At 43.3% G+C, this 26,400-nt stretch overlaps 1 protein-coding gene across 2 annotated transcripts in view; it reads right to left on the bottom strand.

Moving 5' to 3' along the window:
- Positions 1-26,078, bottom strand: part of dym (dymeclin) — a 93,478-nt gene extending 67,400 nt beyond the window's left edge. The window contains exons 1-8 of one of the 2 annotated variants that reach the window (XM_064306875.1): positions 25,863-26,078; positions 21,429-21,621; positions 18,613-18,665; positions 18,057-18,150; positions 16,581-16,714; positions 14,534-14,606; positions 6,970-7,095; positions 5,755-5,897 (exon numbers count right to left, since the gene is read on the bottom strand). In XM_064306875.1, the coding sequence (XP_064162945.1) occupies positions 5,755-5,897; positions 6,970-7,095; positions 14,534-14,606; positions 16,581-16,714; positions 18,057-18,150; positions 18,613-18,665; positions 21,429-21,568 (763 nt within the window). In that variant the 5' untranslated portion in view covers positions 21,569-21,621; positions 25,863-26,078. The remainder of the gene's footprint in view (positions 1-5,754; positions 5,898-6,969; positions 7,096-14,533; positions 14,607-16,580; positions 16,715-18,056; positions 18,151-18,612; positions 18,666-21,428; positions 21,622-25,862) is intronic. The other variant, XM_064306874.1, reaches the window with a different exon arrangement.
- Positions 26,079-26,400: the final 322 nt, after the last annotated feature.

Below are 26,400 nucleotides of genomic sequence, written 5' to 3'. Positions count from 1 at the left end.
CTCCAGATTAAGACATGCTCCACTCTCCTGTGACACACCATTTCACCTCTGCCTTGCAAAACAGAATGACCACCTTCATGCTGAAGAAAGCCACATACCTCAAAGGCACAGTATATGATCAGAGGTTTTGGAGGTTTGATCAAATTTCACCATCGTGCAACTGAAGAAAAGTGAATAATAAACAAAGGATATAAATAGGGTGGCAGTGTAGTATAATGGGTAGGAACTGGCTTTGTAACCTAAAAGGTCACAGGTTCAATTCCCAGGTAGGACACTGCCGTTGTAAGCAAGGAACTTAACCTCCATTGCTTCAGTGTATATCCAGATGTATAACTGGATACAATGTAAATGCTATGAAAAAACGTTGTGGAAGTTGCTCTGGATAAGAGCGTCCGCTAAAACACCGTACTGAAATATAAAGGTTATTTATTTGTTTAAATCAGCAAAGACAACATTGTCAGAGGGTGAAGGAGTTGGCATGAACCGTACTGGCCCAAGGCTTTCTGTCCAGACTAGCTTACAATGTAAAGATAAAGCAGGTTTGCATTCTGGCAATGCAACATTCCCCAGAACCCTAAATATGAAACATTTGGAGGTATCAGGGCCTGGCTCCTGCCTCAAGCCCTGTGGCTCGGTACCGGAACATTCTTCCCCTTCGCAACTGCCAATCAAAAGGCATGCAAATGCAGCCTCACACTGACCCCTTCCCTTCCTGCTGGAGTCCTGAGGGCTAATGAGATCGAAGAGAGGCGGAGCCAATGTGAAACTTGAAGATTCTTGGACAGAACTCTGGTCCACACAAAAGCCCCAGTCAATATTCATTACTGCTGCGCGTGGCAGCCAGGCGATGAGCTGGTTCCCCAAAAAGTTTGCACATACATGCTCCAAGCTCAGCCCTTACATCACCTTCCCCAAAATATAAAACAGTCGCACTGAAATTTGGTAAGTAGACCCACAGGTCCTGCTCACTGTGCCATTTGTCATTCAGCTCTATTTGCCAAAGGCTCATCCTTGTTTATTTTGAAAAGCTTCAGCTGAATGTATACAGATCAAACCCATATAAAGATCTGCGTCAGAGACTGAAGTCTAAAGGTCTGAAATTCTTTACCCATGTAATTATATTTTAAGTTCCACCTTCATCGTTGGCCTAAATAAACATCAAAAGAGAAGTAGAACATGAGACTCTTTTACCACTGTAAAGGCCTAAGGCCTATACTAGCAGCTTGGGCCATGGCCAAGCAAACAGGTCTGATCAGCTCAAACCTGTACATCTATGTCTCAGTTGAGCTGTACTATGGTTCTCATAGAGAGAGATGCAACTAGAACGTGCATGTGTTTACTCAGTACTATAAGGACTGTATCAAAATGTACACAATCTATTATCAACTACAGAAGTAATGTTTTTACGTGGGTGCACTACAGGCTGAAATGTTAGGCTGAGGGCAAATAATGCCTGTAACTTTTTTGTGTAACATTTTAGATTTAAAAAATAAATGAATGATGCAGACATGCGTTAGAATTGGCTGATAATTTGTCTTACTCATTCTCTGTCAGAGTTGTCCAGAAAATGTGCATCATTCCACACACACATAAAAATATATTTACACTACAATTAATTCACAAAGCATATTCCATTTACACATTTGTTAACTAGCACAAGTAGGAGGGCTGCCCATCTCACAATCAATAAAGCAGTTACTGAACGATCCCAATTCCAGTTCATTTTGGAGACCTCTAATTAAGTCTCAAATGATTTGGGCAATTCTGTAATTCCCACAAATCTATCATCCCTTTCCCCTTTGCAGGCACAGAGCACAGGCCTTGCCCTGGCTCCCACACAGAGGGCGACCCACGCTGCTGTCAGGGTGGATCCTAACCCAGCTTAGCAATACATTTATTTCGGTTCCAGGCACCAGCCATGGAATGGCAGATCTTCAGCGGCTGAAATGCTTCCCTGGGAACATGCTTCTGAGCTGTAGCTTGGGCACCACCCTCTGACCAACTCTTTCCCACCACGTAAGACAACACACTGGCAGGCAAAGAAGGCACCCAGTTCAGCTGGCTTTTCTCTTTCAGGCCGGTAGGAATTCATCGAGAGATTCAACCATTCTGCCAAAGCCGAAAATTTAAATGAAACTGGCTTAACAATCATATTTTCTAATTTCTTTTAAATTTGCAATCCAAAACAAATATATTTTCAACATGCTCAAAATCACAAATGATCAAATGCCCCGCCCCCCACCAGAAAAAAACAAGCCCAGATAAAAGCTATAAAACGAGCTAGAAAAAGCTGAAAAGAACATGGATTTATGCAGACCTTTGGTTTCCTCAGCAACATAGTTTATCATCTGACTAGTGTATAAACCCCTCTCAAAGTTGAACATTTGAAATCCATTGTGAATGTTGCACATGTTTAGGCCTGTACCCCGTTGAGCTACACATTAAGTGTCTTCTTGTCCATGTAAGCCTGACATGTCGACCGCGGTTTGAAAAGAAGCAGGAGTGACATCACATGCTTCAGGAGAGAGCAAATGCTTGTCTGCACTCAACAGGGTTTGTGATGAGTGTTGCATTGTGAGCATGATTAGACATTCCTAACTGGGAGAAGTAGGGAAAAAAATCAATTAAAGAACAAAATAATTGGCAGCCAGTGTAGGGGTTAAGACAGGAGTACCAGGTGTTCCCTTTTTGTTTCCATTAATAGTCTAGAGGCCAAAAAATGGATTAGGGTATAGGCTTAGACGTGAAGAAAGAGCATTTCAATAGTCTACCCATAGGTACACATATGGATTTTTCTGTCTTAAAATGACAAAAAACATCTATTAATAAATATATTTCCTAAATGGTAGGAGCACACCTGGGATTCTTTTCTAATATCTTTCTGAAAACACAGTTTTAAACTAAAGATAACTCAAAATGTTTCACCTCAGACTTTACCCTGGGGATTAAGGTACCCAAACTTTCATGAATAACATCTGACATTCAATTTTTATATCTCTGAGGCATTCAGGAAGAACTTATTCTACTCAAGCCAGACAGACAAGTAAAGCTGCACATAATTTACATCAAAGTAGAAAGAAACGCACCTTTTCTAGATAATGTGGACAGGGACGGTGGAGGAAACATACAAAGAACTGACTACTGGAGAGATAAGAACTCAACCACCACAGTACATTTCTAGCAAAATCCAAGGTTTTTAGCAACTGATTAGGATAAACATGAGCAACATGATCATTTAATCAAAAATGCTTTAAAGGAAAACGGACAACAGTTACCCTGAAAGACTAGGCCTGAGCCCCAAAATGTCAGGGATTGGCTAAATGCATATAGGCAGGTAATGGGAAATATATCAGAGCAAATAATCATAAAGGTTGGGCCGATTATAGGCCGAGTTATCCAAATAGCTGGCAATTTGAGTAGAAATCAAATCTATTTTTTACATTTTTATTATGTTCTTTCTCAGAAAAATCTATATTGAGAACAGCATTCCCTAAAGCTTTAGCATCAAGTGAACAAACTGACAAGCTGACAAATGCATCACGGTTTCAGCCCATCCACCATTTTCAAGCTGCATGACTTCAATTTCCAAGTTTTACCAAGTTCAGACTCAAGTCATACCCGAGAAGGGGATCTGATTCATTATTATCCATCTTATCAATAAAAAAGTCCCCCAAAGCACACATATCTCAAAGAACGGTATACATATAAATTGTACATGCACATTCAAATTTCATGAGGGATTTGCTTATGACCAATCATGCTGAATAGGGCAAGGTCATTAATATATTCACATACAAGTGAGGGGAGCTGTGGTGGACGTAGCATAGTGGGAAAGAACCAAATAGCTGTTGTCACTACACTATAGCGGCAGTTTAATACACACTCCTTAGGTATTGTGATCACATGTGTCTGTCGCTGGATGTGGTACATTCGGAGTTGTCCAGAACGCCTCCAACAACAATCAATGAAACCATGTACCAAGAAACACATTAGACTGCTTTCATGCCATTGTTCAGCCAACATCCCAGTTTATTTCTATATGTAGTTTGGGGAGTGGGGGGTGGGGTGCTGCCAAACTATCTGAAGATGGGTATTTTGATTTGGTATGAAAAGGTCATAAGATTTCTAAAGCCTACCTGCAAATTCACACAAAAAAAGTTCATTTCTCAACAAGTTAAAAAAGTAAATAAATAAATAAATTTAAGCTTAGAATAATGTAAATTTGTCAATGTTCCTATTAATCAAGTAAAGCTTGTTAATTATCCTCATTAGTAGTGTCCCCAACAATACTAATCTGACTAATATGTCTAGATGACCACCATTAATACCAAAAACAGACAGAACTAACTTCACAAGATAGCCATATTCTCTAACCAATCTACTGAAGAAAAATCAAAAATCCAAACCATTAAATTGTACCAAGATGCCCTACTTTTTGCCAGACACGATTCCCAAGGAGGCCAGCTTATTGGCCACTACAGCCTGGCTCAGAACTCAGTACACAGAGCTCAGTGTGAGGAAGTCATTTCAGTGGCATGATTCAGCAAATAAAGAAAGAAAAACAGCTCTGCCAAATTGAAGTGAACCCTCTCAGTGTCTCCGGTTTAACTCCAGCTGTGACCAGCTCTTAAATGACAGAGGACAGGACTTTGAGATCCATGCCTCTATTCGCCTAATTCACAGAATGATGTCACTTCTTCCTGGAGGGAGATCCAGAGCATCAGGTGTCCTCCAGAAATAGCAGTGGCAGACGAGGGAGACTGATGCTAATCGCAAGTACAAACCTGACACCACCTGAATGCCTTAACGGCATTCTCGCCATGGAAACACACATGTAAAACATACTTTTGCTTAACAGATTTGTTTATTTGTGAGCATGACATGTTGCCAGTACTGGATTAATACTGAGGCAACCTTAAAGAAGAGGCTTGTGAGTACAGGATGTGTGTGTGTGTGTGTGTGTGTGTGTACCTCTTAGTTTATAAATGAGTGAGCGAGTCTGTATCTCTCTGCATACTGTGAATGAGTGAGTCCCTATCTCTCTCCATGCTGTGAATGAGTGAGTCTCTATCTCTCTCCATGCTGTGAATGAGTGAGTCCCTATCTCTCTCCATGCTGTGAATGAGTGAGTCCCTATCTCTCTCCATGCTGTGAATGAGTGAGTCCCTATCTCTCTCCATGCAGTGAATGAGTGAGTCCCTATCTCTCTCAATGCTGTGAATGAGTGAGTCCCTATCTCTCTCCATGCTGTGAATGAGTGAGTCTCTATCTCTCTCCATGCTGTGAATGAGTGAGTCCCTATCTCCTCCCCATGCTGTGAATGAGTGAGTCCTATCTCTCTCCATGCTGTGAATGAGTGAGTCCTATCTCTCTCCTGCGTGAATGAGTGAGTCCTATCTCTCTCCATGCTGTGAGATAGGTGATCTATTCTCTCCAGCTGTGAATGAGTGAGTCCCTATCTCTCTCCTTGCAGTGAATGAGTGAGTCCCTATTCTCTCATGCTGTGAATGAGTGAGTCCTATCTCTCCATGCTGTGAATGAGTGAGTCTCTATCTCTCTCCATGCTGTGAATGAGTGAGTCCCTATCTCTCTCCATGCTGTGAATGAGTGAGTCCCTATCTCACTCCATGCTGTGAATGAGTGAGTCCCTATCTCTCTCCTTGCAGTGAATGAGTGAGTCGTTATCTCTCTCCTTGCAGTGAATGAGTGAGTCGTTATCTCTCTCCTTGCTGAGGAGAGGTCAGGTAGACTTACTTGCTACTCCAGAGGCAAGCCCATACAGTAGCCCTCCTCCCTCAGATTGGGGTTCGAATATGTGGGTGACTGGGGGCGGGCACTTCTCCTGTCTGATGAAGTTGTAAAGCAGGGTCTTAACCAATCGGCTGGTGAGGGCCAAACTGTGAACAGGAAAATAAAACCAGTGTTAACACAACAAAGCACCTTTTTTAACAATGTGCAGGGATGGACAGAGCATGTAAAAGGAGGACTGCTACGTATGTCACACTATTTGTGGACTACTTGCTTTATGCAAAATTAAAGTAAAAATAAAATAAGGAAGACGTCTTCTGTTCTTCCTTCAATACACTGAGGCTATTCTGAAGTTAGGGAGACTGAAGAATTATAAAAGTATTATAGATATTATAAAAGTAGGCCCAATCCCACAATACTGTTCACACAGATTTTTAGTTTTGATTATTCTTTCAGAAACTATTTAGAGATTTGAAGTTATATATAACAAGAAACAGGAACATCTGATCGGTGTAAAAGAAAAGAGCTGCACAATACATGCGTTCATTTTTTTAAAACTTGTGGAAAAACCGTTAACTGCAAACTAGCCTCCTAAGAAAATAAACAGCAGGCTTTCGTTTGTTTATCATTTGAATATACACGCAACAGCAAAAATGCTATTGTAACTGAAAGGAAGGCGGGTTCACTAAGAGGACATGCCCTTAGCCCGCGTCGATGAGGCCTTCCAGCATGCCCTTGGTAGCCTTTCACCAGGCTGCAGACGCTTCCATCGATGCGCTCGCAACGAAACGTTGCCGTAACATAGCGCCAACGCAGCGCGGCTGCTCCTCTGCCAGGGAGGCGCTGGGGACCGCTGCGCGTTCGGCGTTCTGGTGCCGTCTGCAGTCTAATTCTGCCAGCCAGGGCCTAGAGCCCAGACCTATCAGGGAGGCAGGCGCCTGGGCCGTCAGGACGACTCGGCGCGACACCCGGCAGAGAAGGTGGGAACATTACGCGGGACACCGTCTGGACAGATTTAGTTCCCCCCCCCGGATGTAGCGTTTGACAAACCCAAAAACCTCATACTCTCCTCCAGAATTCCTCAGTGCCATTCAGTACTTTTATAAAGGGGAAAAATAACACAGAACATTTACTGCAAAGGTCAGTACATTGTGCACGTTGTAAAAGGGGCGTTCAGGCTAAAGTCACCCACGGTTCTCCATTAACTGCAGACTCACTCACCATCTCCCGTGCATCAGGTGCTTGTAGACAAGCCCCTCCCTCAGGATTTCCTTGCGGAGGAGCTGGTAGGACAGGAGGACGAGGAGCGAGGTGACAGCCTCGAACAGTATGCTGTAGGTGATGTCCCTAGAGAGACAGAAGCAGCAGTTACCACATAAATCACCAGGAAGCTCCCAAACTGGGGGTCGTGTGCGGGACAGAGGCTAACCTCTCAGTGCATGTACAAAACTGTGCTACCTGCTCTCAAGTGAAATACACACTAATCAAGCTATGAACTGTAATAATTTGTGTATTGAAATATGCACTTAAATTCTAAACTTCTTTCAGTCCACATTTTTATATGTTTATTGTTAAGGGGTAGGGTGCACTGCATAACGTGCAATAATTCATTCCGTGGTTTATGGGTTTGGAAATTTTTGTTGAAACCAGCGAGAAAGCATACCCCAGATACTGAGTTGCAAAGTTACACCAGCGATTTCGTACATGTGGACAAATGATTCCGCATGCATTTTCTCAATGTTGTCCCAATACTCTTAATGCCCCTGCCCCAAACAACAGGAAGAGCAAGACGGCCTGAACATTGCTTAATCCTGCCTAAAGGAAAGGACACAGGCTGCTGTGCTACAAACGTATAGAAATAATGATAGTTTCGAGCTTCTCTGAATGCTATCAGCACCCACTTGCGTGTTCAGTCCAGTATTTTATTTGTACAGGAAAACAGGGGGTCCGAGCCTGAACCCCACAAAAACAACGGAAAAAAACAAGTGCCCAGTGGGAAGAGAAATACTTGGACGAATGCTAATACAGGCTGCTAAAGGGTCGGTTCTTGCAGAGAATACCTGGGAGGCAACAATAAAGCTGGAAAACATTGAGACTACTTGACTATGGCGCGAGTGTCCAGTTCATTCAGTTCACCATGGGTCACTGGGGACACAAGCAGCAGCGCTGGTATGGGAGGAATGCACTCCTGTTGGCTATTTGGGAACACAGTGTGCAACAGCCACAACAAATGAAGATGAAATAGACCCGTTCCACTGTCTGCAGAGGTGGAGGAAACAAAGGAAAAGGGATTTACTGGGACTTCCTTCCATTTGGTCTTCCAATTCAACACTGTAATAAAAGTGCTATCAGGCACTTCAACAGAATCTCAAATACATCATAGATTTAAAAAAAAAAAAATCTAATGAACCATGGGAGCTTGAGGCAAGGGAAAACAGAAATTTGGCAATTTACACTTTCTATATGGTCAAAAAATAGGAACATAGGAACGACACACAAAACTGCTCAAAGACCAGTACCCAGGTGAGACATGCAAGCATGCACACATGCACAAACAGGCGAAATCGGACAGTTATAAAGAATAAAGAAATACGTTTTTAAACTATCAATTATAGTTCATAATCCAAATCTCAGCTTTGCGCTCCGTAGCGGTAGGCTTACAGGTGTAATACCATCATCAGTTTGCAAAGCGTTTGCTTCCAGTAACGATCCCTTTTCATACTGTTACCACGAGGCTAATCCCCTTTCCCTTTCAGAAACGTGCAGAGACCTCGGGCTCCCGGTTTGAGTCACGAGCGCTCCCCTCAGACGCGCTCCATTGTTCGCTCCTTCCTGTTCCGCTCGCCGGCTCTGCGTCCATTTGTGCGCCCGGCGCTGCCTCCTTTCGCTTTCTAACACGCGCTGCTATTTTTACCGCGGTCCCTCGCTCTTTTTTGTGCGGGCCCAGCTGCTAAAGCTGCCGCGGCAGTAATGCTTCGCTTTCTGCGAAACAGGGGCTCCGGGCTTCCTCTTGGCTCAGTCCACTTTCCCTGAGCACCACTGTGCCGGTCATTATACCAGCACACCAACGCGAACCCATTCTTTGACTTCGCCAGTTAGCTTTAAAATGAACGGAGCACAAATAGTTTCTCACTTGACCCACTCTTAAAGAGTTCACTCAGTGACTTTATTTTTAATGGGCATCTTGCTTTACTGTAACAGTTTACAAAAGTGAACAAAGGACACAACTTCCTTGTTTTGTTTGCTGGTTTTTTGGCAACCCGCAGCACTGGCCCGCAGGTTTCCACTTCCAGGAGCCTCCCGGGGTTATCGCCCCCCGCGCGGGAGCGACGTCCGGCGGGCCGCGCTGATGTCATTCCCAGCACCGCCAGCTCCGGCCCCTGCGTACCGCTGGCCCAGAGAACGTACAGGATGCGGCCTCCCATTCGGTGCTTCCTAAGTACCGCGGCCAGGGGTGAACAGGATGCTGGGAAAAAAAGTCTGCACTCCTTGTCCCTATTTGACAGGCTGTAGGGATGAGGGAGGTGGGAACAAGCTCTTAAGACGCCAAAGCGCAACCTTACATACACTTCATTCAGACAGAACCACTGCTGATTTACTGTGGAGACAACTCTCACATCACTCTTAATGACAGAATCTTCACAGACACAATCCATTTGAGTAATATTACATGTGACTCCACTATATGGAATGTTCGTGGATATCATATGGATTATAAATTTTGTATTATATTCATGATGTGGGGTTTTGGATGAAAACTCAAGGGGGAAAGTGACCACGGTGGGGCCCATGACAATTTCTGTAACTGAAGCACAGTTTATGTTGATTTTGAAAAAATTTATTAAATTCTTACATTTTATTGTTTCCATGGAAACACAAGTCCAGCAACTAAAACTGAAAAACGAATTCTTCCATTCAGGCTTTGTTACGTCTCATTTAACTTTTGCAATACAACTGTAGAACAACAAACTGAAAACCAGTGGCACAGAAATGCACTCTAAAAGGCTGATAAAAGAAATCTTTTACCCAGTCGTACTTAATGGACTGAATCTATTTACAGTGCTTGTGATCATCGGCAACATTTCCTTTGAAGAAGTGACTGCCATTTCTTCGTAATCACTGTAACATCGCTCAATTCTGCTGTCAGCTGAAACGTTTAAATCAGGGACCGTGGAACTGGTTTCTGAAGAGGTCCATGCTGCCGCTTCAGATGAAACGTCATCACCAGCACAGCAGCAGAGAACCTGTTAGATCTGCATTTCTAAACAGCACGTCTGGGCCGTAAAAGGGACTGCCAGAGGGGCCATAAGATGACAGAGCACATTATTTAAAAATACAGAATCCTCCAGCCACAAAATTCAGGACAGGAATAAATATTTGCCTACATAAATAATGTGCAGCACTTCATATCTATAAAATAATGGTCTAACCTAATATTATAAAATAGATCTAGTGGAACTAGATCCCCTAGTTCCACTGAGAATATTCCATAATACACAACAGGTAAATCAAACACCCGTACGCAGTTTTAAGACCATAGCACACTAGGCAAACATTCATTGTAAGTAACCCATGTCGCATCATAAAGCGAAGTTACCAAAGGTGCAAATGTTTCAAAGTAAAAAGCTATAGTCAGGCATCACTGAAGAGCAGGAAATCAAAGAGATGCATTCTGCAGACAACGAACAGTGCAACACTTGCTGACATTTTCATATTGTTTACCGCAGCTAGCTACCATTTTTGTCTTTTTTAGTAGGTTGTTAACTTTGCTTGTTTTAAATTTATTTCCTTAGACCCACCATACCTTAAAAATGCATTCACTTTGCACAATTTCTTTTCTTTGTGTTAGTTAATTTCTCAAAGTATGTGGACCTCACCAATTTTACTGCTTCAATCACAGTGATGAAAAATAATTTTAATATTTAAAAATTACAGGATGCTTGGGGCTGATTGGATTAAAATTTAAATAATAAGATTTTGGTCTTTCACTCCAGAAACTGCAAGACACCTTTGATCTATTCAGCCAGATTGTCCAAGCTCTTATTTTGATTTCCAGTGCACGTACATAGGCTCTTATTTTGATTTCCAGTGCACATAGGTGAGCTCTTATTTTGATTTCCAGTGCACGTAGGTAGGTTCTTATTTTGATTTCCAGTGCACGTAGGTAGGAAACCGGGGTAACAACAATAAAGCAGGAATGTGAGGAAACTCGGAGGTCCACAACAATGGGCCGAGCCTGGGCCCTGTAGATCTTTATACAACCGAACTGATACTGAAGCCAGGAGGAAATAACAGCCAGAGAGCTTAAATAATAATCTTAAAATGTCTCCCACTCAGAAATCATTCTGTTGCCCAAGAAAAAATGTCAACCCTAAAAAAAAACCTTAAGAGCATATTCCTGTCCTTCAACTCCCCAACCTACTCTCAATCTTCTTTTAAAAACACTTAGCACTGGTCCTGCCTCTCTTAAATGGACCTAGAAGTCGAACAATCAGATTGACCTGGTCATTAAAGGCAGCAGGTGACACGACTTCAATGAAATCCACAGCTTTAATGTGGACATGGTGCCCGGCGAGCGCTCGTTCTAACCACCAAACATCCATTGCTCTCTCGCCCGTCGAAGGCAGGACACAACACAAGGACATCGGGAGCTCATCTGACAGACGCATGCATCACGCGCTCCATTTACACACGCGAGTGTCGGAAAAGTAATCTCCACCATACGACGGTGCTCAAGAGGGGCTGCGCTGGGGGAAATGTAGCGCGCACGCCGCGCCGGACTGTAAGGAGACGCACCGGAACATCAGTCCTCACTAATGACCCAGCACAGGGGAGCCGGATCCTTCTCTGAGCAAAGCTGAGAAAAAGCAACCCTGAAGCAGACTTTCGGAAAGCAGACAAGCCGGCCACCTCCACAGCGTCTGGCAGAGAATCGATACCGTAGATGAATCACGCGGAGCTGCCGTTTTCAAAAGGAGAGGCAAGCGTCTGATACGCCCCGTGTCCTGTTTTATGGGGAGAAAGACAGGGGAACACCCCTGATTATGACATCATGTCATGGTGTCTCCTCAGGGCCAGTTCCCTCCATGCGTCGGGATTGGGTTAAACACCAGGCCACTACAAATGCTTATAATGAGACAAGCAGGCAGATCTGCATTGCAGGTTGGGTCAAAGATTGCAGCATTTCACCAGTGAACAGTCAAAGGGCAAGCCTCCCAAGCGCTGTTCAGGACAAGCCTTTTCAAGGAAATAGACCAGCATCCTTGTACTGGACGCACACAGCTGGTATCAGTCTTCTAGTATGAATTTCTCAAAAAGAGCTTTGGTTATTTGGCTTAAGGAAGAATCCTCTAACTCCGATTCACCTCTGGCCCAAACCTGAATGGCTATATCGCTGTATCAGGATCAGTCAGAGTCATCTGAGTCACTGATAATGTCCTTTGATTCAGAATAAAATAATGCTGTCGATTTCTGTCATCTTTTCAAACTAAAGGTATAATAGCGTAGCCGTTTGTGTTCACCCTATTACAGCATGCATCACAGAAGCAATATTCTGGCATGACTTTGGGTGTTTCCATCAGGAGTGATCAATTTGCCAAATCTGAAGTCATACTAACAACAATTTCAGCCTAATTTAATGAAAAACCTCCAGACTAAAAAATTGGTCTAATATCTTTTGGGGACGCTGTTATGTGGTGCTTAACCTTTACAACCCCAAAAGAACATTTAGGTCTACTGTTAACACGCCATATCAACATCAGTACATTGATTGTTTGCTTTTCAGTGTGGACTACCATGAGATTCTGTAAATTTGTAAAGTATACTGTAGAAGGAAAAAGGTTGGGAAACACTGAAATAGACCATGAGGCCACCTCAGTGTGCTATGACACACTCAAGCATTGAAAAAGAATTACTAATCGGATTTCAGTTATTGCCAGTGGCTTATCAAATGTATTGCAATACTGCAGTGCAACAGCCCTATGACAAAAAAAATGCAAATTGGGAAAACAATGGCTTCCGTCCATTTTTCACAAGTCAATACATTTGCATGTTGTCACTGTCGACCAACTTGGCATTATTTTAAGCCCATAAGAGGATAACGTACAGTGTGCATTTGTCATTTCCACATTCATGCACGATAATTGCATTGCTGCCCACCTGCATGCGCCCCTGTGTTCAGAGATTTATGGGTGCAATATAAAACTAGCATGAATGATACGGCAAGAAAGAAAATGTAGCCGCATCCTAATTTATAATCTAGGTTCACACCATCATGTAAATATGAGCTGCTGCGGAGGAGATTGCCAGACACAGCACTGTCATTAATATAAAGTGAGCTCATTGAGGGGGATGAAGGTTTCGCTGGCTGCTTACTGTGTGCACTGCTCTGTTAGCGACAGTCTATCCTAATCCATCAGGGGTTTATTGCAGCCGCTTGGTATAATCAACCCAGAAGCTAAAATATGGGGAAGGGCCTCCTTAGTCATCACTGAGTGCACAATAGGATTACCTATCAGTGAACAGACATCCCGGAAGATGAAGCAACCCAATCCACAACAGGTTGTCAAAATGAGGAGCTTGGTCAAACAAAGTCAAGATCCAAAAGTCACGATTTATAGCGAAAACTGCATTGCTTTTAGTTCAAAGGACAAGGCCTGACTCCACCTTAAGAGTTAGACAGCAGAGAGGTGCATCCAGACCTGTGCACGGGTGTCCCTGAGCCAGACCTGGACAGTGAGCGCTCAGATAAAACGGAGCCCTGGACGGGCGTGGGAGGACAAAGCGAGCGGCGGGCAGGGGCGAGGGGGGCAGAGAATGCCTTTGAAATGGACACCGGTGATGGGCCCGATCCAGGCTGACTCACCGAGCCGGGCGCCACGGCGACCGACAGAGCCACCGGGGTGGCGAGACGGGCCCATTCAGAGTCGGGGAAGGGGAGAGGCCGCGCGCGGTTCCGCTCCGGACCCCGGCGGCTTTGATGCTCCCCCGTCCCAGCCCCAGCGTGGGCCCACCGGCTGCCTAATCCGGGGAGCCTTCTCCCCTTACAGCGCTGCCTCTCCCCTTGAACCCCGTCCCGCCAGCAGATGGTAGACGATTCCCCCTTTGCAATGGGAAGCCCCGCTCCTTTCAGCACCTCTCTCTGTACCTCTGCCAGGAAGCTATATCTGATAGGCGGCGATGAGAGCGGGCGGAGCGGAGGGGGGGGAATAAAGAGGCGGGCGCACACGCTGAGACGTCTGAAGCTAGGGTGTAAATGACAGCCTGCGCGACGGACAAAGTCTACCTCCTGGGTTTCACACAAGAGGGGCGCTTTCTGGCAAATGCACTGCACTGCACTCTCTGCCTTTGACTGCTTTTGTCTCGCGGCGAACAAAAAAAACAACAAAAAAAAAGCCAGATCGTTTTACACGTCTCCGATCGGGGCGTGAAGAGAAACGGAGCCGAACAGACACTGTGCCGGTATAAAATGATATATATGATATATAATGGACCAATAATCTCTGCGCACATTAAACTTTAACTTAACACAAAGATGGGAGAGCCCTTCAGGTATTGCCCCAGACCTGCTTCTTTGTCTGTGATCATGCTGGGCTCTGCCACAGTGGTGTAGCAGGCAGATCTCTCCAGGTGTCCAGGCTCTCAGGCCAGACCGGCCCTTTCATCTCACCTGCAGCACCCATTAAATTCAGCAAGCGTGGTGCGGCAGGCTCAGAGGGCGTTCAGACCGAGGTGGAGCTCTGCCCACCTGCCCCCCACCCCCGCTGTCCCCCCGGGGTATACTCACAGCAGGGGCACCTCCACGATCAGATGCACCAGGTTGCAGATCACCTCCTCCAGAAGGTCTTCGGCCCCGGACTCTGCGGGGGAAAGAAAGCGTCGGCTCGTTATCTCTCCGCTTCGCCCGTCTTTCAATTAGCGAATGGAGGCGGCCCCGGGAGCACAAAGACCACCTTGTGCCCGGACCGGGCCTGACGGGCGCTGCGGCAGGGCTCGGCCTTCAAAGCAAAGCCAAACACATGAAAAGGGCACTGGGCACAGACAAAGGCAAACCTCTTTCAAACTCCGCCATTTTGCGCCGCCAAGTCGGGAGAAATGGAGCCAGTGGTCTAAAGAAGAACAGGTACCTTTGAACCAAAGTTCTTTTAATTAAATGCACCTTGAAATCCAGCAGAAAACATCAGTGAACCTATACCCTTAAATATATATCAATTTCAAATAACCCAAAAGTGCAACATTTCAAGTAATGCGGAATAAGTATCCCTCTTTTATGGTCGGGATTTTTCTCACAGTTCTGGAGGTGTTTTGGAAAGTATCGGTTTCTTGCAAAAACTCAAGTAGCCTTAGTCACCAGAGTAAAAAAAAAAAAAAATCTCAAATTCTGGTTTTCCTCAGTACAACCGAAAAAAATAAACTTTCCCAGAGAATTCTCCCGTCTTTGGGCCAAGGGAGCAGGGGGAAAACACTGCAGCGCAAAGACAGGCAGCGGGCTTCAACGTCCATCCCATCTACTGCAATTTCCAACTCAGCGTGCTTCCGATAGCCCCTCGCTTCCATGACCGGCAGACTGAATGAGACTATTATATACTGTCTTCATCTATTTATTCCACATTTTTTTCCCTCTTTTTTCATTTAACTGCTCACTTATTAGGGAGGAATGGTTGTGGGGTGGGAGGGGGGGGGGCAGGATGGGGAATGAAAGAAATGTGGGAGCCCCAGATCTAAAGTCTGAAGTACTTCTAGATCCTTCCAAAAGTTAAATGCTGCATACTCCCATACTGCTCATCTCCATTGCTAAGGAGTGACCAGGAGGAAACTCCCAGTGAGTATGACTCAGACTGCCAGTAGCCTGTGAGGCTAAAGCTATTTCTTAAATACAAGCCATTGATAATTTCCCCCATTATTACACCCCAGGCACAGGAATGCAATATTAATCATTTAGAGGCAGCTGGACAAACTCAGCAGCTCTGTCTCTGACATGCGCGAGTCTACAAACTTAAAACATTTACAGGCAGGAAACTGCACACATGGATGCTCGTAGTTGCAAACATGGGCCAGTCAAGGACATAAAATATCCAAAGTATCCAACTATCAAATACTTATATTTGTAGCCTTAATGCAAAGCAAGTCTCACTTTATATGACTTATTTATAGAGGTAAGGGAGCCAAACCAACATTTAATTCCCCCTGTTCAACAACAGTATCAAACAAATTACTTGTGAGGCCAAACGATTGCAAAAGCTAGCATGATTCTATCAATTCTGACAAGCTGTACAAAAACAATTACAGTTCAGTTGCAGAAAACAATTAGCAAGCTGTCTTTTTATGCTCCACAGAAATAAGGTAATAGAATCAGTCTGTGTGACACAGGCCACTAATTAACCTTGCCTGTTTTGATATTACATTTTCAGAGATATTTACTTAAAATGCGAATGTGGGACTCCAATGAATCATTAAAGACATGCAGATGTTCAAATTTGACCTGCTCAGGACTCCGCACTACATTAAGTTTTCATCCCTTGGCACAGAAAAGCAATTTGTGATGCTATTTTAGAGCTGATCAACATGACTATCATGCCTCTCAGTCTGCTGAAAGAAAAATTGAGCATTACAAAATTCAGCAACCGTTTACCGTTGACCTCAATTTTCTCAAAATTCAGAACCTTGAATCTCCCCATTCAAGGTTATGAAGGCTGGTGTTTTTAATGATGTGGGGCACTGAAGCATTCACATCAGGCATTGAACGTTCTCGTCCTCCCTTTCAAACAGGCTGCACTGGCGGTGCTTCCTGCCTGCAATCTCAAACACTCCTGGTGCTTCGCCCTGAGGCTTACCGCAAGAGCCTGGCGCCCTCTCCTGGTAGGAGAACTGTAACTGCAGCTCGTCCTCGCTCATCTCTCTGATGAACACTTTGAGCAGGCAGCGGATCATGAAGAGGGCATTGTGGGCCTGCCAGATGAACAGCTGACTGCAAAGACAGGGTGACAAGTAGCACATTTTAAAACCTAGCACTGCCACTTAAGACTAAATCTGAACATCAAGCATCTCCCCTTACAGTCATCAGCACTCAGCTGGCCGTGCACTATGTATAATTTAAGTATCTCTGGGAGTATCTCTTAAGAAACATTTGGATGATAATAAGGAAAGGGCCAACAGCCTTTTAGCCAACAGTGAGGTAATAATCCCTTCAAAATTACGATTACATAAACATGCTTTGGCCACTTGAGTCCTGCGTTTGAGTCTGAGTGCACTACAGTGCAGCAAGGGAGAAGTAGGATGCATCCGCTGCAGGGAGAAGAGCCTTGATTCATGCAGAAAGATCCTGTTTTCCACCCCGACTGCAGGAAGGAAGGATGCCAGCCTGATAGTGAGCTCCAGACACATGCAAGCTCATGCACTCGTGCACAACCACCCAAGAACACGCAACTGCACATACTAATAAACGCTGATAAGAAAGCATGTACTCAGGCACACACACGCGCAAACTCACACACATGCACACACACACACACACAATCATGCATACACACAGATGCAAAGGCAAGTCCACATACACACACATACACGCAAGTGCACACAAGCATGTGTGACCTGCACACTTGACACTCTCAGAGTGCTGCCTCTCCATCTGCAGAGCCATATTTACTCCTAACTTTAGCCCCCCGCCCCTGCCACACAGGCCTAATTATAATCCAGACACTGCTGCCAGGTTCTGTTCTTGCCAGAGGGTCTGTAGCGTCAATCCCAGAGGGCTCCTATCAGCACAGCGAGCTCAGTGGGTTCTCATTAGCAGCTGGGTCAAGGGTTCGATTTGATCAGGACTATTAGCATGAGAGTCTGCTGGAGACGAGAGCTCACGCAGCATTAATCCTCCCCGCCCCCAGCTGAAGTGAAAGAAAGAATGCATTTAACACATTCATTCTGCAAAATGAAAGAGCAGAATTAGGGACTACATTTCAGGGCAAATTGGGTGACCAAAATGCACCTTCACATCCGTGGTGGTTCACTGAGCTGGAATGAAAATGAACACACGCTCGTCCTCTCCCTCTGGCAAAACAAACGCAGAACCTGGGCTGTCACATGCTAGGAACAGGGGAACACTCTAAGGCTGGCCTGTGGAGGCCAAATTTTAACTCCCACAGAGAAATAAATAACTAGGGCAGGTTTCATAGAAGTTTCTCTCAACTTTAACCTGAGTCAGTGAGATGCATACTCCCATACTGGTAGCAGGGTAATACCCCACAGAGCACAGGGGGCTCCGAGCACAGCCAGTCTCTCCGGCCCCTTCACATTGGTTCTCTCATACTCACTCCTGGCATTCTGTGGATATTTTCAACTCTTTGGTGCGTCCGAGGAAAACTCTCACAAGGGCTCCAAAGTTTCCTGTTCTGGGATTGTTCTCGACTGAGCAGGGAGCGCAGACATCACGGCGGAGACGGAGGGGCCGGGAGGGGTTTAAAAACAGGAGAGGCGGGGGGGTTAGAGAGTATGACTTAATCAAAGGAAGGCGTCAGCTCGTAACATAAACAACAGGCCTCGGCTAGCTAATGGGGCAAGTGCTCCAGAGCAAGCTGCTGCACTGTGATAAATATCATCTGTAGACAGACTGGCCTGAAGCGCCTGAAGTTCTTAACATTCTGTAGAAAAAGGCCTGTATGTTACTTTAATACAAGCCAAATTAAAACATCCTTCAGGTAATTTTATAATGTGAAACAGGACAAAAAGCCTAACACAAGTACTTGATAGGGTTAGCCATTGCGCACCGTTATTTAGATTTTGCACAGTCGAGAGCACCCTGGAAACATCAAATAACCTGGTCTGGCAACACTGACAGCAAAAAAGGGAAATAAAAATGGGCAAACTTACTGAAGGTTTTGGCAAGCGGGATGACGGCTTCTTCCAAAAGTTTTGAGTCCCCACTGAAACGGAGAGAAACAATACGAGTCACAGGTCACCTTGCTCACCGGCGCGGTCAAAGCAACCCTTGATCCGGCCGGGCTGCGAGCAACAAAACCTTGATGAAGGGAAATTCACACGGTCAATGCCCAGAAACTGCCTCAGGCAAGCTTAGCCTGCTCCTGCAAAACACAAGCTCTGGCACACCAGTGAGGGGATAGAGTTAATACAGGGCTACCGCATTTTATCAAGCATCAAATTCAAGGGCTTTTATAGGACTTCCAAGGTCCAACTGTGTCAAAGTTCAGGACTCAAAAAAAACCATGTTTCGTTGTGAATTAGTAAGCGTGTAGAAGCTGATGTAACGCATGCTGGGAGTGGTGTGAGATGAGCTCACTGACAATGAACTCTTAATTTCCCACTGTTTTCATTGGTTAAATTATATGCTATTCATGTTTTTTATTTCCAATTTAGGGATCGAAAACAAAAGGTAGAGTTATTCAACAGTGCTTTATAAATACAGAAATGGCCCAAAACTTCAGTTATTGATAGAAACCTGGCTATTTAACAGGAAAACCCAAAAGAATTCTGAGTTTTATATAAATTCACAAGAGAACTCTGTGCGCTCTTGTGGGGCAGGTAGGTTTCTTCCTTGTCTCATGCCTGCACAGTCTCTGTCCTAATAGTTATGTTGCCATTTTTTGTTCCGACGCTCACCACTGGGGCAATGGTCCCCCTTCGCCCAAGTCACCCCAAAGTCTGCTGTCTGTCCCCCATTAGTGGAACCACTCCAGTCTGCCTCTCCACCCTGGAGTGCCAGCTTCAGATGCTTCAAGCAACCTGTCTGAAACCATCTTATTTTGTATTTGTGAGAGCAAACCCTCAGCCGGCCAGAGGAGGATGGGCCCCCTGAGGCCAGGGTAAACTGGGAAGCTTACTGTGACAAATCCTTTGTCAAATGCACTATATTATAAAAATTACATTGATTTGATTGTAAATAAATTCTTAAATTTAGCTTGTATGTAGCCATAAGTTGATGCATTTTTTTTGTTAATCTTTTACATAGAAGATAAATCAACTTAAAATGCAATCGTATATCTGTACAGACCATTGAGAAGGTCTAGACCAATTTTTGTTGGCAAGCGTGAACGCTTTGCACTTTTTGAAAGGTTGTTCACAAATCATGAGCTTCACTTGCAAGGTTTATTAAAAAGGCAAAGTGAACTTAATGTAATGCAGGTCTACAGCACCCCCTGTTGTCCAACCCAAATCTCAAGACAGTAATATACTTGACTAAATATTTTCATGTACAAGTTCAACAGCTCCAAGTGATACCGAATCCCAAGAACTGTGTTTAGCTCATCAATAATCCTTGTATAGGTCTTCAGATACAGTCATCTAGATATTTCTTACCAAACACTTTCCCTTGGATTGCTCTTCAAATAGTTTTACAAGACAATCTTTCATGTGTACCAGCCAAACAGTAATCAGTAAAGTATTGCTATATGTACATTCACAACAAATTAGGACATCTAATTCACAACAAAGCTGAAAAATTTAACAGTCAGCTTCACGCATCAAAATGAAAAAAATTATCTTTTTGTAGAATCAGTAAAATCTAAGACCCAATATTTCAATCAAATTAGAACTGATGTGGCCCTTATCTAAAATCTGAAACATTTCAGCTTAAAATAATATGGCAGTTGAGATCAATGGTTCCATTGACATGGCATAGACGAGAAAATGCTAAGAGATCTGCTAAATTACTCTTCCTGACCAATTTATTGAATAAACATATGTTTTAAACAGACACAGGGCAATACAGATACATTAAGTGTTCCTAAATCAGTCAAATTTCACTAGAAATCATGGCTCAATTACAGAAAACAGCATTAGTGAAAATGGGAAATTATGGTATAGACATAGGGCAAAAAAGAACAGACCAAGAAAATCTGATTTACGCCTCTGTCCCTCAACACAGGAAATGTCTTTGTGGCCCGAATGAAGAGATGATTAACCAGAGAAGAAGGATATTGCTTGAATGGATTATTACGTCAGTTAACCAACAAACTGCTGCGGCCCAAATACGCCCATGTTTGGTTTACCACACCGTTGCCTTTGTTTACAGACACCACCACTCCCAGTCTGCTTAGTCCTACGATAAGGCAGTAGTAGTGTTAAAGCTTCTGGATGAAGGCCATCTTTAACACAAGATAAAATGTACTACCTGCTTTTCACTAAAAGTATTGGCAAAAGGTTTGTTCCGGCATTATATTTATATGCAATCACTTAGTGTGGGGATGTGTCCAGTGACAAGTGAATTCAGTAAGGCCATGATCTATGAGGAGCATGTAACATGAGTGACTGCTTTCCTCTATAACAGACATGTCAATTATCTGAATCGCCAATTGGTCACTTATCCCAAACTTTTACTTCAAGAAATCACAATCTGATCAATACAGTAAAATCAGTTTAATAATTGCTGAATCTAGACAATGCATAGGAGGTAAATGTTTGTTATCAGTATAACTCCCTGCACTCAGTTACCAAACTTTTGTACTTTCTCATGGTGCAGCAGACAAATTCATTATGCTTTTACATTACACCCTGAAATTGGTCATGGGGAATGAAAGTAGCCACAGGTTCAAATAAATCTGATATTAAAAAATATTGTGTTGCAATAATATGGTGTAAATTTTTTTGGCTCTAAAGTTTCCTAATATTAATTTTGATGCTCGGCCACCTGCCATTTGTTCTGCCGCCACGCGTGCCGATCGGGGACTCACCTGTTGGTGGGACTGGTGAAGGTGAAAGAGATGAGCTGGTTCCAGAAAGGGTCATTCTCAGATATGGACTCAGTTCCTATCAGGGTTCTGAGGCTCTCGTTCTCCGACAGGTCGCTGACCTGGCTAGTGTTGGCTCCCATCTCCTGATCCTGTGCAGCCCTCCTCAGAGCCTCATCTCGCACAGAGCCGGACCCTATGGCAAACAAGCAGACCGCAATGATAAACCCACTCAGAACCCTTACCAGGTGGGATGGCTTATCATTTTGGGTTATCTGGTTTCGGATGTTGTATAAAAGGTGTCTGACATTGTGGACTAACTTTCTAGCCAATTCACCCACTTGTTGGCATGGCTTTACGACTGGTCACAGTTCTGAAACAATTTGTCTTGTAAGCTGAAATAACATCCTTAGATGTTCATGTAATGCATATTTAATGGCTACGGTTCACACCCATCCCTTGCTTGGTAGACAGCAGTGTCTGAAGGTAAGAACACTGCAGGTGTGGATAGCAGAGAGACAAAAGATGAGAGCATACGTGTACAGAGACATTTGATCTCGCTCAGCTAATTTAAAGACTCTTGTACTTCAACCACATAATGAGGGAATAAACTCTGATATAGCTACATATAAATATACACACCTAATTTACATTAGTGTTGTACAATGACAATGTCATGTGTATACACCTCTGTTATTTAATTGTGGGAAAAAATTATTCATATTCATTCCAATCAGTGTGAGATGTATAAAACACATACCTATCAGGAAACAAAATACACAAGCCTCAGGAGTAAAGAAGGCCAAGCTGATGAACAAGCTAAGTGTACATCCACGAACACATCAATTACATCCGTGTTCAAAAAAATTATAATATTTCACCTTCACTTCAACGCTCCACTCAGGGCATGCACCATGGCGTTACACAGCCTACATACAGGCCTGGCATGAGAGCATGTGTGCTTTAATCATACCCATTTTAGTCTTAAGAAGAATGTACTGATTTACTGCTGACCAACACCAGAGCTGTACAGTAATTACTTGGCCTCCCTAAAAAGTATTCCAAAAACAATATCTACGGTCACATCCTTCAGAAATTATCTGCAGTCATTTGGGGGTTGTGGGCATTGCACATTTATTGATTTCACTGGAGCACTTTAAACAGCAGAGAAACTTCAGTGCGGTTAATGTCTGCAGCAGGCCAATAAAGGCCTCTCTACATACAATGTGAAGGACAAAATGAAAAAGGTTAGGTTATCTAAATAAATATAAAGCAACTCCCATCCAATCAAAAAGAAAAAAATGAAAATAATTTTTTTAAATGACAGGGATTACTTTTTTACGATTCAATAAGCCACCAAATTTCAATCTTCCTCAGCGCATGAACTGCAATAATGTTCTTTTTCAGCAAGTTTGATCTTGTCATGAACATAACCCAGGGCACCCCACAGCCTCTTCCCATGTGAAAATGTAGTTAAGCTTGGCACAGACCGAGATGCACATACAGCATAAGCACAAACAGTCTCCCCCATCAGTTCCTCTGTTACATCAGCTAGAGATAATTAAGGCTCTCCGCGTTCTACAGTACTGCAGCATGTGGGCTGCACTAAGGTAGGGGGTGGGAGAGACTGGCAGCTCAGAAAGTTAATTATCAAGAATCTGACAGAGCAAAACAGGATATTAAATGGAAGTGACAGCCAGACAGGAACCATCCATCAACCGACAAGTAGGTGAGGGGCTTCCTGGTAAAGCAGGATTTAGATGCCAGGCCTCTCTACGACATGCCCAGTGGAAGAACGGCCAGCCCTCCAGCCTGTCTGAGGCTTACTGGCATGTCTGCTGTCCTAGACGAAGCCCCAAATGACCCAGGTCCACGTCGTAACCAACCAAAAGGAAGTGTGAGAGGAAACAGTCCTTTGGGTTTCATGCTGTCGCGTACATATTCTAGAACATGCAAGACATTCTTGGAAAACCCAGTGAATTATTTATTAAACAGTAAATTATTGAAGTATTAAATTTGTATATACAAGATCTCACTACTGTCTCAGAAGCATCACCCACGGAAACATATTACAACAGAGATACGATCGGTGACTATACATATAAGAACAACAACAGGGAATAGTCATTTCTCTACTGGAGTCTATAAAAATGCATAATTTTAATCTAGAAAAACATTAAGATATGGAAAGTTCATGACAGGCAAATTTTATTTCACCGATTTGCGCAGAATTAAGTAGCAGAATTGTGACTTGAACTGTCAATATATACATAAAAACACTGTTGAAGTGGTCTTAAACACGTTTAAGGTCTTACTCTTGGTTTCTTTTTATGTGTGGTACCTATATGAAAGTAACCACATGGTGATTTAACTACATTTCTGATACTATGCCTTCCTTCCAGCTCTGACTATGATCGACTGGGTAGCCTATATGTTGGACTTATGTATTTCCACTTGGCGGCTGATAAAGCAGTATCTTTACTACTTGGTGTTCTGTTGAATTGTTAGAGATGCAGTCCAAATCAGATTTATTATTTTAAATATTTATTATTATTTAAATTGCATTTTAAGGATACACAAGGATTATATTTTCATTCCAACAGTTAATTCATGAGAACTTCATAGAAGGCTACTTTGAAGATGAAGTAACCTTTTTTCTGGTAAACCCAGAATGTCCCAAGTAGGAAATTTTCACTATATTTTCTAATGTGAACCAGTCCACAAAAAAAACCAAACATTTCCTCCCATGCACTCCATGTATTGTTGCATCTGAACACCACGAACAGAACGAATGTCTTCTCTTGCGATGAAGACATTCATTCCACCACAATACACTAATGTGATTACTGCTCAAGCAAGCAGCAGTTGAGCTGCAGAAAACTTCCACAAAGAACTAAAGTAAAGCAGAGCAGTATAACATCTAAGCATGAGAATGCACTGATAATAGATAACCCTACAACATTAATACACTTCATTATGCAACTCTGGCAACATCTGAGTTTCAGTCTATGGGTTTGTGTGTGCTTCAAATCCTTCACAGCAGGCTCACACACATTGTACGAGCCACTATTGATTTTGGTCATCACAACATAACGATGGCAGTTCTTTCAGTTCATGGTTACCAGAGGTTTACACTGCCCTAGGTTTTCTCAAGAGAAGCTAATAAATGTTGAATTTTAATAGGAGAAGAAAATGTAATCCGAGAAAAGAAAATTATCTTTGTGTTAAGAGGGAATCTAGACCACAAATATCCAAATCACTTTTTCAGTTTTGAAAAATCACGTTTAAGATTCAATCTAATTGATATTGGCAAAAACTTTGAAAAACCCAGCCTTGGGGATGTGTTTTGCTATGAACAAATGACACATTCTTCTCACAAATTTTGATTTGTTTTTCTTTTTTTTTTTTGCTCCACTTGACAACTCTATTATGACATACTGCTGATTTGAACAGAACCATCCACCCCAACACCGAATGAGGCCAACTGAGGTCATGAATGACGGTGGCACAGGTTTCAACGTCAAGCCATCAGCACCGAGGTAACGCAGTGAGGAAAACTGCTGGAAGTTGCTGAATCATAGATTATTTATCACTACACCCTTAAGTTCAAAATTATTTTTTCAGAATGCATTTGCTCCAGAACAACTCGAGGTGGGTCATTTTACTTCGACAAGTTCTACTGAATATGCTGCGCCAACCAAATCAAGAGATGGGATGTCTACGCAATCATTTGGCTCCGCTCTAACATAAATGTGACAATAGCTAACGTACACTTAAATGAGTCGATGTTTGTTTACATGTCATGAGATATTGTTTATTAGCTAGCTATTCGATTAAGTAATCAGCCACCACTAGCATCAACAGTGTAATAGCCAAGTTAGCTATAATTTTCCGTCATCCAGTTTTTGATAGCGACAACTATCTCGATTTAATGCCTTAAGACTGGGCAATAATATTTCAAAGTCATTGATCAAACAAGACAATTAGCCAGGTAACGTTGGCTTTATTATAGCAAGCACCAGTATGCTTAAACAAGACAGAAAAGTAGCCAGGTTGGTTTACACAAAGCAATAACGCAAACAATAGCTACATTTGTGTAAGGAGCGCTGCATAACGCTAGCCACCGGATGAAACTGACTAGTTGGCTAACGTTATAGATGCATTTCTCTATCAACCAGGAAGCTAGACAGCAACACTATTCATAACTAGCAACCAAGCACAAGCCATGTAACGCTAGCTAGAATAGCCAGCTAGGATAGTGGGCAAGCAAGCCGGGATAATGCATAGTAACGTTAGCCGGACAGGTTAGCTTCTTACCCTTGATATATTTTTGTCTATCAAGTTAGGAACACACCTACAGTAAGAGCTAGCCAGATAGTGTAATCTTGCAATACGTGAAATAGCTAACGTGCTAGTGCTAGCACAAACGTTACATACCTCTAAAATGATTTCACTGACTGATGTCAGTGACACCCTTTCCTGATGAGTGTTCTTTACCCGGATGTTCAGCGACTCTTCTCCAACTTTTATATCGACGGGACGTTGTCTGGTAATTATTAACTAATTTCAATACCACCGATGGCTCCCGATTTCTGCTTCACTCCTCCATGTTTCCACGTCGCCAGCGATTGATACGTCCACTGGACTACATGAGGTTAAGAGGTTAACAGGATGTTTCGCTACATAGAAAACAAAAGCTTTGAGGGAGTTGTAGTTTTTACGGCTTACACGAGCGCTCCCCGCCCCAAAGTGGTGCATCCAGTTCAGTGGGTGCATCCCACTTATCTTTATTGACACATTAAGTAAATCGCTTTAGTTTACGAGTACTGGTTTCACTCACTACACCAAAGTTGGCAGAACTAACAACATACACGTAAGTTGTAATTAAATTTATGATAGTAAGAATGTATGTGTAATATATGTAAGTTGAAACTTGACAGATAAATACAAAACAGAAATGTCATTTCCAATACAA

This window comes from Anguilla rostrata, chromosome 14 (genome assembly GCF_018555375.3).
Source record: "Anguilla rostrata isolate EN2019 chromosome 14, ASM1855537v3, whole genome shotgun sequence".
NCBI lineage: Eukaryota > Metazoa > Chordata > Actinopteri > Anguilliformes > Anguillidae > Anguilla > Anguilla rostrata.
This window is presented reverse-complemented; position numbering and strand designations above follow the sequence as displayed.